Source organism: Thermobia domestica, chromosome 5, assembly GCF_964235325.1.
Source record: "Thermobia domestica chromosome 5, izTheDome1.hap1.1, whole genome shotgun sequence".
Classification (NCBI taxonomy): domain Eukaryota; kingdom Metazoa; phylum Arthropoda; class Insecta; order Zygentoma; family Lepismatidae; genus Thermobia; species Thermobia domestica.
Window position 1 is genome coordinate 270,941,912 of NC_137458.1, and position 20,566 is coordinate 270,962,477.

Here is a 20,566-nt window from a genome sequence, read left to right on the forward strand (position 1 = left end):
TGGGATCAAACCAGGGACCCCCATTACTATAGGTGAACGCTCTGCCACTGGGGCAGCGCGGTCCCCTCCCGCTAGGAGGGGTTGTTGCGAATTGTGCTTCAGAAGCATTTTGATGTCAAAGAAAAAAATAGAAAAGAAGATAACCTTTTGTTTAAAAATATCATTTTGCAACAAAATTTCAGCAACACCGTAAACAATGCATGCGATCAATGAGTCAAATCATATACCATTCAAGGACAAATTACCGTATGTGTACGGTCCAGACCTTATATCTGGCAACACTGTAATGCGCGATGCACAAGAAGTGACGTCACTTCATCAGCAGGAAATGCCTTCCAGCTTTTATTTAATCGCAGGATGACTCCGAGGTGAAGAAGGGAAAAGGGCAACAAAGAATCGAATAAGGAAAAAAAATCTGTTCCTATGCACTGCATCCGAACTGCTGGAGAAGAGAAGAGAAAGAACTTGCTAAGCGAATCGGCGCTGTGGCATTTCGCTGTGCCGTTCCGATTTTAACCTTGAAAATATTGAAGTTGTGTTGTGCGACGGAAAAGAGAGCGCGCGTGGACGTGGTACACAAATAGTGACAAAAATGTCGTGGCTATTTTGCTGTTGTTGGGAAGACAAGGAGGAAAAAGTAAGTAAAAGTGTTTTATATTGTTTAAAATAGCTAGTTTCTAATGATTGTATCTGTCAACAGTGTCTGTAATACAATTTTTCTTTAGCTGATTCTTGAAGACAGCTGGTTCTGATTTACACATCACTTTTCGTATTGCATATCAATTACCACTATTTCATGAACGATTGTGAAAATTAGCGTATTGTTAACACTGTTTAAAGCTTCATTAAGAGAATTTGAATGTTTAGCATTTACCATAACGGGGTACCGTTATGCAGCTTAAATTTATTAACATTCTGGAGGAATATGCCTGACAGTGGCGTGTGTGCGCTTCTACGAAATGGTAGTTGCAATCATAAGCCCTTCTACATGATGTTTTTCTGACTACGCCACTATCACTAGATTATTTATTGGAAAACATTCTAGCCTATTCATTTTCTGCACAGTTTGGATGAAACAATATTACGTACGAAAGTCAAGCAAATCTTTATTTCCTTTATTGTAAAGAAACAGATTTCCAATGGATCAACAGTTTTGGGAGATGAATTAGTTATTCTATATTGTAGTCAATTCTTTAAGTAAGGGGATGTTGGTAAAATCCGGCTTTGAGTATAATAGGTTTGCCGTTAAATGATGATATACAAGCAAGAAACAATGGACTATCGAAAACCATTGAAGTGTTGCAACTTCTGGTAAAGTTGACTAAAGTTATGTGACTTGTAACGTGTGTTCTTCGAGTTGTTTCTGTTCCATAGGTGCACGTCAGGGGCGGATCCAGGACGGACTTCTTGTGGGGACAGACCCGTATCCACGGGGGGCAAAGGGGCCCCCCTAAACTTTGGCTGGCCCCCTTAAAATTTCAAGGTAGGCTTGCAAATGAACTATAATATGGTGATGAAGTATAATATGATTGGGTCGCCCCCCTAACTTCTACCGAGCCCCCCACAATTTTTGGGCTGCCTACGGCCTGTGGAGGGAGGTGGTGGGTTGTAATACTGCTACTTAGAACTACTTTTAAGAGCTCCGAACTCTGGGATTGGTATTATTTATATATATAAAATAAGAAAGTTTCCTCTTCTGGGGGGGCTGGGCAATTGCCCCGTTCGTCCCCTGAATCCACCACTGGTGCACGTAATCAAAAGTTCGATTCTCGCTAGAAGTACAACTTTTGGTACTGACTTAACATCGTTAATTGTGGATGTATTCACGTTAAAGAGATAACAATGCAGATAGTGTGGTGGGAAGCCAATGAACAAGTTTTATTGCGAGCAGTGGCGTTCTGGTTACCAGAAATTAATTTGTGGAAGACATTAACTTGAGACTCCTCTGGGTAGGGCAAGTGAGGCGATATCACTGGCCTCGCACTTAAATTGTCGCACGGCATATGAGTAAATAGTTAAGCCCTTCTGAAAAAGTTTTTAAAAAAAAAAAAAAAAATAACAATTTCTGATTAATTCCTTGGATTCAACGTGTTTATAGATGGTGAACTATCATTTGATAAGATATTTTTTACGACAGCATACCACTAATTTCGCAAGACCACTCATGTTGGGATATCACTATCATTCATATGAAATCTAAGCGGTTACCGTACACGCCTTTGGCGTGGGAGACACGAGTTCGATTCACGGCGGGAGCTCATGTGGTTCGGATTCCACGTTAAGCTATAGGTCCACGTCTCATATAGCCTCATTGCTGAAACATACACTAAAATGAAAATCAAACCAAATCAAATTAACATGAAACATTGAAATTTGACGCAAAAATAATTTATTCATATAAAATGTGGAATTCTCAGCCACATTATTGGCCCCTTAAATTGACGGGACGGCACTGTAAGACGTCTCGGTTCAAGCGGCAGCAAGACTGAGTACAGCTAGTGTGAATTTAGAGCATCAATTTAACATAGGACATGAACATTTCATTATATATATATATATATATATATATATATATATATATATATATATATATATATATATATATATATATATATATATATATATATATAGGGTCTGAAATTTCTTAAAAGAAATTACACACTAGCTCAATATAAGCTACAAATACCCAATGCAGCTGCATTCTAGAAGCGTCATGCACATGTTACATGTAATCTATTATATTAATAATCCAAAATTGCATAAGGAAGCCAATAAAAACACAACAAAACGCCAAATCATTTAAATAAGTGTAAAATAAAGATAAAACCTAAAATACACATAATTGTTTTCGAAAAGCAATATTGTGAAAATTTTCCTCAAATAACAATACAGCCTTAATAGCAAAATCGGTTGGACCAACGTTGGGAAATGGTGGCGATACGACATACCAACGGTGGCCCAACTCAGGTTTGGCCACTTTGGCAACCATTTCCCAACCAAGAGAGCGGTTCCCGACATTTAGCCAATGCTAAACTATTATATTTCTTGGTTGATAAAACACTCAATTCTTGTATAGGTCAGGAAACCTGCGTGAAGGTCAATAGAATAGTTAGTTGACCGACCATACATTTAACGAACGTAAGGTTTTCCGCTATAGGCTCGCACCGACCATCACCCACCGTTTTGACCAAATCCTGCGCAATCCCCAACGGTGGGCCAACCAATCTTGCTACTTGGAAGGTCATTAAAAAGATTTTTTTTTGAAAAAAAAAAAAAAAAGTAATTTGAACGATCAAACGGTTGGCAAATTTATCCATAGGTGTTATCACTGGCGTTTCCTTTCGAGGGGAAGGTGGTCTTTCTTAACTTGAAAATGCAATCTGAAGCTTGAAAAAAAAAGAAAGAAAGAAAGAAAAACGAGACCCTTTAATGCTTCAAGGGGAGGAAGGTACCCAGCTGTTTTTGATAGGGGGGATAAAAAAAGAAAAAGGACAAGAGGCGGAAGATGGGAAAAGGAACACAGATCAATTCTGTTCACACTCATGTGTATACAGGAAGAGTTGAGTTGAGTTGAGTTAGTTTAGCGTCTCTTTCAGCAGCGAGGCTATATGAGACGTGGACCTACTGATTAACGTGGAATCCGAACCACATGAGCTCCTGTATACAGGAAGAGTACTATATTCTGTCATTTTCTGCCTACTAAAAACAGTAGTAATAAACCACAATGGCCATGAATTAAGATAAACAAATTTATTTTTTTTAAAAAATATATTTTTTCGTTTTCATATTACGTTTATAATATAAGATTCGTAATCTATGTAACAAAGTAAATATTCATTGTAATCAGAAGCGTGTTAAAAGGGTGAAAAGGAGAATCTACCTCATAAAGTTTTCAAATTTGACAGTGTTATATGGATTTTTTCTTTCTTTCTTTCTTTCTTTATTTATTTCTGTATTTCTTTATTTATTTATTGACACGGCAAAATCGAAATCGATAACACATTGGCGACGGAGATGATTATTAGGTTTTACGAATCTTATTAAAAATTTCTTGGTTGTAAACTCGGTAACTTTTGCTATTAAATTCTAACTCATGTTTCGTGGTATTGACTGGTGTTGTACGTGTCTAAACTTTGAATGTTTTTTAAGAGTTGAATATCTTTCTGTATTTCAAGGTTTCTTATATTATTATAGGTAATATGTGCATAAAAGAGTATGTATAGTTCACAGTTAAGAGCAGACAACATAATAGTACATTCTGCTAGTTACTAGTATTTTAACCAACTTCGAAACAAGGAGGACGTTTTCAATTCGACCTGTTTATATATAACCTGTGCAGGGTCGGACCCAGGATTTTCTGAGTGGGGTGCAGCAATAAGTACCAGTACAGTTTAATTGAAATTTAATTTTTAAAATGCTTAAAAAACATATGTGGTGTGAATGAGGAAATGGCCTGGAAATGCTAAGTAGCTGTTCCCGGTGAATCCTTTTCTTTCAACTTTTAGAAAATTGACTTAAACTATCGATTTTGCAAAACTGCCCTTTGTTTTAAGTCCAAACGGGAACATGACAGCAGAAATTTTCAGAAAATATTGCTATTTTCACCGCTAGCTTCGTAATTTAGGTAGTGTATATTTACAACGAAGGCGGGGTGCACCTTTGCATCCCCCTAAATCCAACCCTGTATACATGTATGTATGGATGTGTGTATCGCGGCCGCAGTGTGACTGAGTGGTAAAGCGCTCACTTTTGGCACGTGGATTTTGTGGTGGCCAAACACCATATCCGTGTTTCTTTTTCGGGTTCTCTTTTCGTCATTCCGCCATAATCATCAACCTATTATCGCCTGCGGCTCAGAGAAGGGCATGGGAAATGCCATTTTCTAACTTTCGAGTAAACTGGAAAAGAATGTTCAACATTCCCATGGAATGAATCAAATGACATAGTAAACAAGCTTTCCTTGGCGTATGCAGCTAGAATTTCGAATTTAAAGTACCTACATATTGTTCTGTGGTTCAGTCTCAGCCTATATCGCCTAATTACTCAATCACGCCGGAAGTGGCACTTCCGTTGTCTTCTTACGAGAAGATAGGCCTACTGTATATGAACGTCTTTAGTGTATCTATGTTTACTTCCGAGAGTATACTGTATATGAACGTCTTTTTTGTAATTATGTTTACTGTACGCTTAACTTCAACATAGCTGCATCGATTTTTTTTTTATCGTATAAATTCTATCAAAATATAATGATAGTTTTCGGGGCTAGTCGAATCGATAGTTTCCGGGATTCCTAAGTCGATTGATGACAGCTTCGGTGCCCTTTAAATACAAGGTCAGCTCCCAGTTTGGGTAATACCTTCACTAGCACCCCTAGGGGAAAGGAAGGGGGAAACAAATAAAAATGATCGAAAGAACCGATATTAGTGTCGAATACTAATTTTTAGGATTACTATGATAAATAATAACACTCCGGATGCCATATTAGTCCTATTTAAGCCCCCATTAGCTCCCGGGGGATGAGATATCACGTTTAAAAAATCTGTCACACGGTAACCGAACTCACTAGGTTTTATTCTTTATCTGCACCACAAATAAATGCTTTGTAACCGTACGTGAAGAAACAGGTGTTTTAGAAAAGAACATGAAGGCCTAACTAATGAAAAATATAATTACAAGATAAAATAATTAAACATTTTAGGTCTAATAATAATTCGATTATCTATGAGACATAACATCTGTTGAATAGGGATACCCCAACAGTAAATATTGTTACTGCATATTAGTAGGTTGCAAGTATGTATGCCATATAAATACAGATGAAACCATTGCAACCATGAAGCAGTTCGTTTAATGCATGGGCCACCGCTCTGTGTTTAATATGTTATGATTCCTGCTCCAGATGATGAGTATGAACATGTTTTGATCAATCTTGTTTGAAGGAGCGAAACAAAATCAGTACAATTAACGGCCACTATGTTTTGATATTATTTTGGCATTTGATATATTTTGGATAATAATTTTGCGTACTGGAGAACTCATATCTATAAACTTGCTGATTAAATATGTTTTATCACTGGATGGTACGTTTAAAGTACAAACTCTACTACAGGGTGTATCCATAAAGTAATTAGACTCCAATCGCCAGTAGCACGCTCCCTGGGGGAATTGTTGTGGGGGGTCCAAGCTAAGCAACACACTGGGTGACAGTCGCGTCCGAGTTCTGACGCAGTAAGGATCACGTGTGGCGCAAAAGATGTTTTCGGGTTTTTGTCACGGCAGAGAAAGGAAGCGTTTGCTCGAGCAGCGCTACGTGATTAAATTTTGCTTTCACCTCGGCAAAACCGCTTCTGAGACGCTTGTCTTTGTCAAGGAGGCTTACAAAGATGACGCTTTGTCAAGGGACCAAGTTTTCCGGTGTTTCAGTGAGTTCAACAACAGACGAGAGACCATTGAAGACATGGAGCGAACGATGGTCGGAGTCCAGACGTCCAGAGCAAAATTTGATCGCATTGCTCTGCTCCAACGAATGCACCCCATTTCGCATGTTCCCTGCCGTGACAAAAACCCAAAAACAGCTTTTGCGTCACGCGTGATGCTCACTGTGTCAGAGTTCGGACGTGACTGCCACCCAGTGCGTTGCTTAGCTTGGATCCCCCACTACAATCATCCCCCCATGAGGAACGTGGCACTGGCGACTGGAGCGCCGCGCTTCGACCAGTCTCATTACTTTCTGAACACACCCTGTAGATATTCAAGCCATGATAGAGCCAACCGCACATTTCTTTTCCCAGTGTATTTCCTCTTTGCTTGGTAATTGGCGCATTCAGTAACGGAAGTGAGTTGATATAAACAATTGAGCAACGTACTCCGTATGCTCATTTCTCTTCTTTCCGTCCGGAGTGGAGTTGCACTTGTAAATGAATAAAGCTTAACGTATCGAATAGCATAATCTTGGAACATATAGAATTTATATTCAGAGTCTGGCAGTGAGAGTAGCGTGTTTGAAAATAGAGACAAATATATTATGGAAGAGTACTCCACCTATTAGAAAACTGTATGACATATTTGTGTAGATTCAAAGGAATGTCCTATCTCTAGGAAGAGGAAATATAGCTGACTTTATTAAAGTCACATACGTTAAAATATGTTACTTAATATATTATGTAATCGGATGTCGAATTACAAATTTATGATTTTGTGTGTACTTTATGACGTTCTTCCGCTAAGCTAGAAACACTAATATTGAAAGAAGAAAAAAAAGTTGTGAAACCAACGTTTTGTATCTCATTTCCTTCCTGTTATCTGGCTAACTTCGATATGAAAATGACTCGATATATATAATAGCTGTAGACCCTTATATAAATAAAGCGCAGTACAACTAACTGTGAACTGTTTTCAAACACAAAAATATTGTCGAAAACATTTTTTTTTTCGTTTGATCTATCTGTCAATGTACTTACCTATATCTATATCTATATATGAAAGACTAAATCCACTGGCTCACTCGTCAACAAATATCCGGAACTGCTATGCATTGAGCCTTAAAATTTTGTATAAATATTCTCCTTGCATTTTACATTGTGATAAAAGACAAGGAATTGTATATCCTAAGAATACATTTGAGAATTGCATACCCTAAGGAGAAATGGAGGGGTTTGAATGACTTTTGGCCGTTCACCAGATTTTCGAAACTATAGTATATTAAGCGTAAAACTTGGAACTTTTGTGCAAAGTTTCTCCAGACCTCCGAAACTATAATATTAAACGTAGAACCGTGCAATATATATATATATATATATATATATATATATATATATATATATATATATATATATATATATATATATATATATATATATAATTTCTCCTTGTACTCTTGGCTGCAGGTGAGACGACTCCTAAAGAGAAGATAGGAAGATCAGGAGCTTGAATGATTGTTCCACCGTTAGTCAGATCTATCAAACTTCCAGGCGTACAACTTTGAACATTCGTATAAATGATCTTCTGCACCCTAGGCTCTCTAGATTAGACGAGATTTTGCAAATGGGAATTCTAAGAGGGGAATGGATTTTTTTTTCGCCAGAGCACCGAAATTATTCAGCACAGAATCCAGAGATGGAGTGGGTCAAGTGGGTCATCAAGTATTCTGCGTGGGTCAGTGGGTCAACAGCACGTGACCCACCACCCGCCATGACCCACTGCGACCCACCACCCACCGTGACCCACTGCAACCCACCGACTCAGTATGATCTATCAACCCTCTCTGCTCACTGCATTGTAGACAGTATCTTCTGAAGACTGGTAAATTTGTCTCCGTTTTACTTTCAAGACCATTTCTCTTTCTTTTCCACTTGTTTCTGTCTACTTATTTGAGGTGAGTACTATATATCTAACCAAGTGAAAAAAGATCTTCAGGCACTTTTGGATATTGATATTTTTAATAGTAATAATAGCAATAAGACTTACACTACTACTTGGCTTTCGAGACCTGTGAGTTTTCAGAGCTAACAACTGGAAACATACATTTTTGAATCACTGTAATATATAAATTATTATATTAAAAAATTGAATGTAACTATGTGTGCCTGATCATCACGGTCAAATTGCAAAGTCAAATGAAATTACTTTTGGTATATAATTAGGCCTTAATCCAAATTGGGATGTTATATTGCTTTTATTATAATGCATAATGTCCTAAGGAGGTAGTGAGGATCCGAATTTTTGCGAAAAAAATGAGTATCTCGGAAGCCGTTAAACTTACGGACTGAAATTCAGTGTATTAACTCTTTATTGAAAATAAACAGAATGTGTTCTAGCATTGTTTTAAATTCTCCTTTATATATATATATATATATATATATATATATATGTGGGGGGGGGGCACTTTCTATATATGGAAAATTGGTAGTGAGTTGGTTTGTAAAAATGATCGAAAACGGTCGATACTATTTAAGAAAAAAAAAATCAGAAACAAACAATACAGTGTTTGGCTTCATATACCCATTGCTTTCTGCTATAATAATTGCTGAAGCTTATGTTTATTATATGAAGCGCTTACAGCACAGGGCAATCAACCCATAAAGTTGTGAGAAAAATAGGCATAAAATTTGTACTGTAGCTTAATTACACGGAAATTTGAAGTTCGGATTGTACGCATAATTGTATGGAAAATTTTCCACTTTTTCTCCCTTTACGTTGGTCTACTTACTTTGATTTGGAACTTTGAAATTTCATCCTTTTTTCCACTGAAAAGTATTGATAATTGAACAAGGAAATAATTATACTATGATAATATAATTGAAATTCATCGTAATTTGACTACACACATACAATAAAATCAAAACCACTGCAGTTGCATGAAACAATCAAATGTTTTTCATTGCATTTTCATTAACATTTCTCAAATATGTCGCTCTAATAGCAGGGAGTATCCTGATGACGTCCCCTAGATGTCCCATGGACGTCACGATGTAAATAGGATGCCCATGGGACGTCCCAGGTATGTTTTACTTGTTCTCGTACGGTATCCACGGACCAGTACCGACTGTCGCAGCACCGGTCTTTTGCTTTTTTTTTTCAGATCTGGTGCAGAAGCCGGTCCTTTCTTCTGACTTTTCACTCAGAAAGAGCATCAGAACTGGTTCTAGATTTTTCTTACATTTAAAAACCGGGTCCACTTTTACCTTACATAAAAGACTAACACAAGAACCGGTCTCTGTAGTTTCTTGACATCTCAGAACCGGTTCCACAACCACTTCGTAATAAACTAAACAGGTTCTTGAAGCGGTTCCTGAACCATGATCAAAACGCAGAATCGGTTTTGAGAGCGTTTTTTAAATTTAAGAAATATGTTGAACCAGTTCTGGTAGCGGTTCTTAAAGTTCAGAAACCAATGAAACCCGTTCTGGGTTTCTAAAGTTAACAAAACACTAGCACCGGTTCCGAGAGCGGTTCTTGAATTAAACAAAACAATGAGACCGGTTTTGGAACCGCTTTTAACTTTATCATGTTTTCTCAGTTCTTGAACCGGTTCTGGGACAGAAAAAAGCGTTCTTTTTCCATCCCTGCCTAAAATCGGTACTCGCAAAAGGTTTAATTCTACACGTTACAAGAAGTACGTGTAACTAACAAGGAGCATTCGAGGAATACCTAGTGGATATTTACCTCATGTTTTGTAAATCGGCATATATTATTCATGAGATGTCGGGAACTCAAGTTTTAGCTGCCCATAGTGTTTCTTTCGCTACTTTTGAGCAGTTCAAGGTAGCATGTGTGCAGAACAATTCTCAGGGACGTGTATTTAACATTCTTGCCGACCCGGCTATTAAAAAATAAAGAAAAGTACTGCCTCATTGCTAAAATTTTGGGACAGTAAAAGAATGATCAATATTTAAGTAGAAGTGAAAAATTAAATAAATATCATTTATTTATTTATTTATTTGCCATCAACACAACAGGCATAAGCCCAATTATAGTGTTGGTGTATTACATAATACATTTACAATATTTTTTTTAACATAGAGTCCGTATTGCAGATGTCAATTTCTTTATGTTTGATACATATTTTGTTATAAGTAGAACACATTCTCCAAATTGGTGGTTTCAATAATACATTGGTCCTTGCTTTTTTGCAATAAAACAGACCAGAGTTATTAGCACGAGTTTTAAGTGTCGGAACATGAAAATTTAATGTTGATATGAGATCTGTACAATTAAATTTGTTTTGTACTATTTTATGGAGAAAAATCAAATCTGTCAAATTTCGCCTTTGTTCAAGTGTCGGGATACAGAAGTTGTCTATTAATGTTAGATAATTTTCATAATATGGATAGATTGCAGTTGTCTTGTACGTCAAGTATTTGATAAATTTAGATGGGACAATTTTCCAGTTGGTGTCTGTATTGCTATTGTGATGGGTTCCAGATCACAGCAGCATATTCCAGTTTTGATCGGACATAGGCACAATACATTTTTGTTAGTGTAGTATTATTATTAAATTCCTTTCCAGTTCTAATTAGGAACCCTAATATCTTGAGAGATTCATTAACTATGTTTTCTATATGGTTATTACATGTCAGTTTCGTATCAAATATAACTCTAAGATCTTTGACTGAATTTAATGTATTTAGTAAGATCTGATTCATTGAGTAATCAAACTCTATTTGACTTTTGTTTCTGGTAAACGATAAAATGTTACATTTGTTTATGTTTACATTAAGTTTGTTAAGAGAACACCAATTAGCAATATTTTCCATGTCACGTTGTAAATCGAGACAGTCATGGATGGTCCTTATCCTACCGTATATTTTGAGGTCATCAGCAAAAAGCAATTTGTTACTTAATAATATATGATCAGGGAGATCGTTAATGAATAAAAGGAACAATAATGGACCTAGATTAGAGCCCTGGGGAATTCCAGAATATGCAATATAATCAGATGATTTATATTCCTTGTAGATAACAGTTCGTTTTCGATTATTTAAATATGATGAAAAGAACTTGATCAAGGGAGAAGAGAAATTATATTCGCCTAGCTTATGTAATAGTACCTTGTGATTGACTCTGTCAAATGCCTTTTCAAAATCTATATATATTACAACAACCTGACATCCTACATCTAACGAATTTGCTATAAAGTCTGTGATAAGTGCAAAGTTTGTTATTGTTGATTTGTGTGGGATAAAGCCATGTTGATATGGTGAAATTACGAGGATTTGTTCAAATATGTTTGCAAAAGTAGGTAAAATTGATATAGGCCGATAGTTATTTATTTCGTGTTTATCATTGGTTTTTGGTATTGGGCAAACTATAGATGATTTCCATTTATCCGGAAAAACGCATGTTTTTAAAGCGAGATTGAATGCAATCCTTAGCTGATATGTAAACGCATCTATACAACCCTTTACGATATATAGAGGTATTCCATCAGGGCCAACAGCAGTTCTGGGCTTTAATTTTTTGATTGCCATTTCTACTTCAGATTGAGTGATTTCCTCAATGGTAAGTGACTCTAGTTTGTTTCTTACATAAGTTAATAAATTGTTCGTAGGAATGTCAGTGAAACCTGTATCTGGCACATATACTGACGAGAAATACTGTGCAAAAGCATTGGCTATTTCATCATTATGATAAAGTTCGCGTCCCTCATAATTTAATTTCCCCGCAAGAAGATGCTTAGTCTTATTTTTTTTATAAAGCTCCACAATTCATTAGCATTGTTATTAATGTTATTTTCAGAATCTTGTATGAACGCTTTGTATGCCAGCTTAATTTTTTTCTTTATTTCCCTACGCAATTCATTGAATTTATTGAGATAATTTACTTCTTTATTACATTTGTATAGAGTAATATATAATTTTCAATTACAGTTAATAAAATTTTGATTGATTTGACTTGATTTTTTAAAAAATCGTCTGAAAAAATTTGCCGACCTCCAAAACTTGCCTCCTCACGCCGAAAGCTGCTTTCCGACCCACATCTTACGTTCAAAATTTTAATAATAATAATAATAATAATAATAATAATAATAATAATAATAATAATAATAATAATAATAATAATAATAATAATCAGGGCCCGGATCTTGTTGACAAGTCAACTTTCTTCTGTTACGCATAGGAGAAGGCAAGTTCAAGTAAAAACGTTATCCATCAACTCTAGGTTCTAAAAATATAATTTTTTAGGATCAACTTTTGGTCTCTTTTTGCTGTTTTGAAATTTCAGGTCTTTTTTTAATATTTTAAGGTAACTTTTAGGTCACTTATGGTCTTTTTATTCTTTTTTTCTACATAAGGAAATCTTTAAATGAACACGGTTTACGGATGTGGAAAAGACTAAGTTGAATAATCTCTTTTCTTACTTCCTGACTATTGGAGTGGAAAAACTGCATTCTTAACAAGCTAATGAAAACTAAACTGTAGCTGGTTAACGAAAGGCGGGGGTTGGTAGGTGGCCAAACAGATAGTTTTGGGTTATTGACCACAAAGAATGTTATCACGTGAATAACTAAAAATGCATTAGAAGGCGTACAAGGGCTTTAAACGGGTTTTTATCTATTATTTTCATGAAGTCTAAACTTGCTAAGTTTTATTGTTTAAGAGTGCTTCCTAGTTTCAACTCGGGAGTGAACTTACGCTTTCAATACTTACAACCGTACAATGGACTGATCAATGGACATAAGTGATAAATGGACTGCAACTAACTGAAACAAAACTTTTTGAATATGAGTGAGAAATGTTAGTTAAAAATCCAATGGATATTAAAAAATGTCAATGTTTAATGAAATAAAAGTTTAAGAAAACGTAAGTTTTAAGGTCAATTTTTGTGATTTTTGGGGTCATTTTACAGGAATTTTAGTGTCATTTTATAGGTCACTTTTTAAAAATGTTTAGGTCAACAAGATCCGGGCCCTGATAATAATAATAATAATAATAATAATAATAAACTGCTAAAAACAGTAGAAAGGTTCATGCAAAACGTAATGAAGGACTGGTTGCGTTTAAAATAAGGATTAAGAATATATAGACTTTTGCCTACGTGTTTATGCAACCCGTAAGTCTGCAATGTTTTGAGGGCTGCATATTAACATTACGCGAAACTACATTTATAAATGAATATATGGGATATAGATACCCACAGTTAAAAGCACCGTTACCCATTAAGATGTTAACAGATTTATCCATTACTTAACCCTGTTGAGATAATAGTTCTAGCTATCTTTTTCAGAAACAGAATTTAAAAATTATCTTTTATCCGAGATTTATCGTGCAGAGTAACGAACGTACGTACGTACGTACTATCATTACAATATTAAAAGGCCCACTAGCCTGATTCTAATAAAATTACAGTCTTATATAAGGCTCATTAGCCTTATTCTAGTAACATTACAATCTTATAAGGCCCACTAGTGTGATCCTAATAACATTACAATCTTATAAGGCCCTCTAGTGTGATCCTAATAACATTACAATCTTATAAGTCCCTCTAGTGTGATCCTAATAACATTACAATCTTATAAGGCCCACTAGTGTAATCCTAATAACACTATAATACTATAAATTCCAGTAGCGTGATCCTAATAGCATTACAATCTAATAAGGCTCACTAATGTGATTCAAATAACTATGGGCCGTATGCAGAGTCATTTTGACGTATGATTAGCGTCATACTAAAGGACTGACTACTGTAGGAAACATATATTAGTCGAACTCTTTAGTATGACACTAATCACGCGTCAGGAACGATTCTGCTTAAGGTGGATTACAATCTCATAAGGTCTACTAGAGTGATCCTAATTAAAAAATGAGCTTATTTTATGTTTCTTTTTTTTAACATTTTTGTATAAATTTTAATGATTTATGCAGTGACTTGTGAATCTCAAAAAAACAAGTGCCAAGGAACGTTAATTATACTCTAGTATTATACAAAAACAGAGAAATGAACGGAAGAACAGAATTAACAGAAGAAAATAAAACGAGAAACATCCAACTCCCAAGTTGTTCCGTATGAAATGACTGAAGAATGAAGTTTTTTTAGTTTTATTGGGCCTTATGCAGAGTCGTTTTGACGCGTTATTAGTGTCATACTAAAGAGTTCGACGAACATAAGAGTTTCCTGCAGTCAGGCTTTTAGTATGACACTAATCATACTTCAAAATGACTCTGCATAAGGCGGATTGTGTTCAGTAGAAGATTATGTCACAAAAGCGTGATAGAAATAATACTCACAACGAAAGTGTAGTTATTTTCTTCGACATTTTCAATTGTGTCTTTCAATTAAGGAAAATACTTGTTCATAAAATGTTTAATGAACTTAGACAATTGGAATTTTTGAATTATTCATTCATATGGTCAAGGGCGCCGATTTCTCTGTAAATTTGGGGGCGCCCATTCAGATGCAGAAGGTATGTATGTGAAGATTTAAAGACAAATTGCACTCAAATTATGCCAAATATTTTATATTCATAAATACAATAGGGGGCCCACATGAGCTTTGGGGGGCTCCGTCCCCCCCCCCTACAGGATCGGCGCCCTTGCATATGGTGAAGAAAATGACTGACATACACTGATTTCACTGTTCATGTTTTCTAAGTTTAGAAAATGTTGTTATTAGTATAGCGTGACAAATTCAAATGCAAAATTGGAACTTCTACCTATTCGAGAGGGGATTTTATAACGTTTCAGGTTGGCATCACTGTCTACAGAACTTTATTTCTCGTATTGTCTTCTATAATTCGTAGAGAGAGAATGAGGTTCTATTTCTGTCATTCGTCTATTCAGACCGGATGTAGTAGAACTGTTGCTTTCGGTTTTCAATATTAGGTAGATCTACCGTAGTTTCATACCGAGCCTGCTCTACCATATGCATTTGCACAGTGCGACAAGCTTCAAGGGCGGCAAAATCTAAAATAAATATTTCTTGTTGGAAACAGACTTCATGAAGATGGTAGTTAAAAAGAAAAATTACTAAGCTGACTTATTTGAATACTACATTCATAAATCATGTAGTATTCATAAATCATGATCGCATTAGTTTAAGGTTACATGGACAGTGCCAAAGTAAATGGTCAAACAAATCCCAGCATAAATTGCATCGTTATTATTATATACAATAACTTACTTCTCGAACTGTAGCGAACACCTGTTTCATTTAGTTAGTTATCTTAGTTTTGATAGAAAACTAGTCATGTTTTCGTCACAAACCAGTTCCTTATCGTCGAAGGTGGAAATAAGTTTTTTTAAACTTTTCAATAGATATAGAAGGAAAATCAGGAAGTAAAGATAAAAGAGCTAGTTGCCCGGAATTGTAAACTGATATGTTGAAATTGAAGCTCTATATTGAATTCTGTAAAAAGGATTACCATATTTCCTCTGCAGTATGTTTGCTTTATCTTTCACTAACACAATAAATTATTATTTAAAAAAAAGAAGCACAACGAGATTGTATTTGTATTGTTAAGCCTTTCTTAGTGCGAGTGCTCTTTCCCTCTACTTCGTTGTTATACGATTGGATAACACTTAAAATCGCGATTGGATAACACTTAACCCAAGGGCGCCCATCAAGGGGGGCAAGGTGGAGCGCCCGCCCCTACAGGAAATTTACTTCAGAATATCGAAAATCCAATAGAATTTTTACATTAGTTACAGCAAAATTTGAAACGTCGCTTATACTTGCCCCCCCTGGAAACCACAACATGTGCGCCCTTGGGCCGACCCTAGTTTCATATTGTGAAAGGAAATTTGGTTTTTCTTTCTTTCTTCGAAACCTTTTATGTTGAGTCTACAGATTTAATAATTTTTCTAAATGTAAAACATTCTTTAAAAATATAGATATGCGTCAGTATATTTGTATCTCATATCTAGTTGCTTGTCTTATCTTATGTGAAGAATAAGTATCAAGCGTAACGTCTTTGAAACCGCGTCCTGCTATTGTGAACATTCTGGTAAATCGTAATTTCAGTTTCTTGGAATATTGTCATATCAAGTGAAATTGTGAAAACAATATGATTTGTTAATGAGTATGACGGAATGTTGAAATCAATTCCATAAAGAAAGAAAGACAAATGGTAACGGCCGATAACAGCTTTCACCGTATTTTTTAATGAATAGTCCGACAGCTATTAAAAAAAAAGAAAAAGAAAAAAACTATAGTGCAAAGCGCAAAGGAATGTTCGTCACAAGTGGCAGGAATTTGTGTAGTACGTGTTGTAAGATAAAATATCAATTAAAGTATTTTTGTATACTGGTTTTTACTTTTATTCACATTTTTAATAACGTGTCTCCGTATTTTAAGCTCCTAAGTGTTTGAGATATGACGTTTCTTTAGTTCACTTTCTGGGAAAATATTTACGCCCACAGTTAGTTGATTCGAGGGCCACTACGAAGTCATGGCACTTTATATAAAACAGGAACTAATCAAATTTTGAAAATAAATAGACTTGACTATCCACATTGAAAAAAGGGCACGAGAGAAATGAATATAACAAATCGTACGTTTCATAGTGCTTTCTATCCTATCTGTGTCAATAGAATATGCTGCTAAAACCCATGGGCGGCGATTAGGGTGGGCAAAGGGGGGCAGTTGCCCCCACTTTTCTGAAATGACCTATTAATGTATATAGTTTCATCCAGATCATGTCTTGCCCCCACTTTTAACGCCCAATCGCCGCCACTGCTAAAACCTCTTCCTGACAAAAAACGACGTTGTGATGTCGTTAATATCTTTTGGTTGCATGGCCAAGGCCTTTCAAATGAGATGCTTTGATTCGGTACAATACACTTGTAGCATGTAGAAATAAAGTTAAATGTAAAATATAAAAACATTTTTTATTATTATTACTCTTATATTATTGCAGTGCGAAAGATCAGATTATACTACCACCAGGCGGACTGGCTATAGTGGAGTTGTGGAGAATTCCACAGGGGCCGATCTATTACAATTTCAAGAGGCCGGTAGGTCTAAAAAGACTTTCAGACAGTAGAGTATGACCAAGTCAAAAAATGTAAGCTATATCTAAAACATTTTTAAAATGTAGGCCTATACAGTCAAAATAATTAATTTCTTAATTTCCAATTCAAAAATTGGTTCCTTTCCTGAGGTAATAGGCCTCTACTTTCGGATAACCCAAAAAAATCCACCAACCGACTCCTTTCAAAAAAAGTACCCCTGTTTAAGGATAGGGGCTACTTTTTTGAAAGGGGCCGGTTATTGGAATTGCTCCACAGTGAAATTTTCATCCCAGTCCGCCCCTGACTGCCACTACATCATAAATAACTAAATATGCTAGAAAAATTGCTCGTGACCGACTAGTTACCGTTTTATACTTTTCGCTTCTTTACAAGTACTTTATGTAAATTAATACATACGTATTTCATTAATGGTAGTCCAGTAGTTGTAAGAAACTAAAATGGTAGTCAAAAACTGAAAAGATTTTGATTTCAAAAATGCAACTTTATATAAACTTAAGCCGCTGTATATTGACCAGAGGACATGATTGGTGAGATGAGGTTTTCGTCCTGTGACCAATTCAACAAATCCTCGCACCGAATATTCACTCAAGAACGTGCTAGGCAAAGGCTTCTCCATCCTTCTAACTGAGACATGCGATCAGTTTACTCAGGTCTCTCTCTGTATTCTCTCTTGCCTCTTACTGCCTCATCTTGGTTGGCCTTCCTTTGATTAATATGCGCCCGGTATTAGTGCAAAGGGGCGTGCACAGGCAATGAATCCTGAATATCTGGACCTCCCTTCCCGAAATCTTGACTTTTGTGTAATCTTGGTGTAATATTAGGGGTGATTTTACAGATTTTAATATTATTTATCATCATCTCCAATATTAACCTTTCGAAAAACTCCCCCCCCCCCGAAGTAAATTTCTGCGTACGTGCCTGACTGGAACTATTGATTAATGATAGTGTTGCCAGACGGAAATAAGGAAAACCGATCAAAGGGCTTGAATGTACTTGAAATATTCAAGTATAATTTCTAAACGATACAATTAAATCCTCTTAAATAATGATCATTATCTCTATTTTCTCTGCTTGGTCATTCAGTCTTATATATATATATATATATATATATATATATATATATATATATAAGTGTTTCAAAACAACACCGACAACGTTTGGGACGGATTCCTGACACCAAGATAAGTCGAGAAGTATAGACCAACTTGGGGTGCACAAATGCTTCCTTTCGGCGTTATAGCCTGCCGAAAACATGAAAAAATGAACTTTAAAGGTCCATAGCTCCAAAACTATGGAATCTACCGTATTCGGGTCAAGTCTTCACGTAGGGACTAATATATGCGCTATCCAAAAATACATGTTTCAGAATCCCAAGGTACTCACGCAACAATTTTTATAGAGGGAGTTTGGCTACAGGCATATAATTTAAAGTACTCACCAACTACCCCTATAAAAATTGTTGCTGAAGTAGAGGAGGATTTTGAAACTTGGATATTTGGATAGGGCACATACTAGTTTCTAAGCGAAGTCTTGACCCGGCTATAGTAGATCCCATAGTTTTGAAGCTATGAACCCTTAAAGTTAATTTTTCATGTTTTCGGCAGCCTATAACTCCGAAAGGAAACATTTGTGCACCCAGGTTGGTCTATACTTCTCGATTTATCTTGGTCTCAGGAACCACCTCTCAAACGTTGTCGATGTTGTTTTGAAACGCCCTGTATATAATAACAAGTAGTTATCATATGCTTAAAGTTTCCAAGAAAACTCCGGATTATAAGATAAAAAGAAAAAACTTATAATTTCTACTTCTTGGAAAGAGTTGAATTTGTTCACTTCCTACCCGCTGCTCTTAAGCGGTCAACAAGCTGTAGGGAAGTGGTTTCCAAGCAGTGAGTTGCAAAGTTATAAAATCATGAAAGAAGGGGGAGGGTTGGCGTAGTGGTAGAGCGCTTACCTCTGGTGTGTGGTGTCCCTGTTTTCGTTCCCAGCCAAGCTAATTTGTGGCGGAAAACATCATGTCCGTGTGTTTTCTTGGGATACGCCCGTTTACTCCCGCTTTCTCATTCTACCATTCCGTCCATCATCATTCATTCGCGTTAATCATCATCGTCTCCTTTAACCTAAAGGGTTTAATTGTGGGACGTTAAACTAAAATTTCAAAATCATGAGGTATTTAATAATAAGAAGCAATTTTGAAACAAATTTTACAAGTCAACTCTCCAGCGGCAGTGTCAATGTTCAAAGAGCTCCTTCGTGGCTAAGCGGTTAGCGTACGCGCCTTTGGCGAGGGTGATCCGGGTTCGATTCCCGGCGGGAGCTCATGTAGTTCGGATTCCACGTTAATCAGTTTGTCCGAGTCTCACATAGCCTCGCTGCTGAAAGGGACGCTAAACTTAAATAACTCAACAACTACTTTATAGCAACTTGTAGCACTATTTACACTATTGTAGCACTACTTTAGGCCTATAACACTATTTATATTATTCTTAAACGTTAATTAAACAAATGTATCGTGGGTGTTCAGTATAAATGTGTCGTCAACCAATAGGAGTATGTGTGACACTGTTTGGAGTATTTTCTCATTGTTAAGAGTATGTGTGTCACTAGTAGGACTATTGTATCACTGGTATGTGTATTGTGTCACTGTTAGGATTTACATGTGTCACTGATAGGAGTATTATATCACTGTTAGGATTGTGTAAATGTGTGTCAAAGATAGGAGTATTACGTTACTGTTAGAATTATGTATGTCACTGTTAGGATTATGTGCGTCACTGTTTGGAGTATTATGTCACTGTTATGACTGTGTATGTCACTGTTAAGATTATGTGTGTCACAGATAGGAGTGTTACGTTACTGTTTGGATTTTAATGTCATTGTTAGGAGTATTGTGTCACTGTTAGAAGCATGTGTGTCACTAGTAGGAGTATTGTGTCACAGCCAGGATTATGTGTGTGTGTGTCACTGATAAGAGTATGTGTGTTACTGTTAGGGTATTATGTTACTATTAGGAGTATTATGTCACTGTTAGAATTATGTGTGTCACAGATAGGAGTATTATGTCACTGTTAGGAATATATGTGAAACTGTTATGAGAA

The 20,566-nt window shown here is 36.0% G+C and overlaps 1 protein-coding gene across 1 annotated transcript in view; it reads left to right on the forward strand.

Annotated features, from left to right (window-relative positions):
* Nucleotides 1–259: 259 nt before the first annotated feature.
* The window catches only part of LOC145686624 (uncharacterized), a 64,031-nt gene continuing 43,724 nt past the window's right edge, over nucleotides 260–20,566 (forward strand). Inside the window, exon 1 of the mRNA XM_081760087.1 lies at nucleotides 260–637. Coding sequence (XP_081616213.1) covers nucleotides 593–637 — 45 coding nt within the window. The 5' untranslated portion in view covers nucleotides 260–592. The remainder of the gene's footprint in view (nucleotides 638–20,566) is intronic.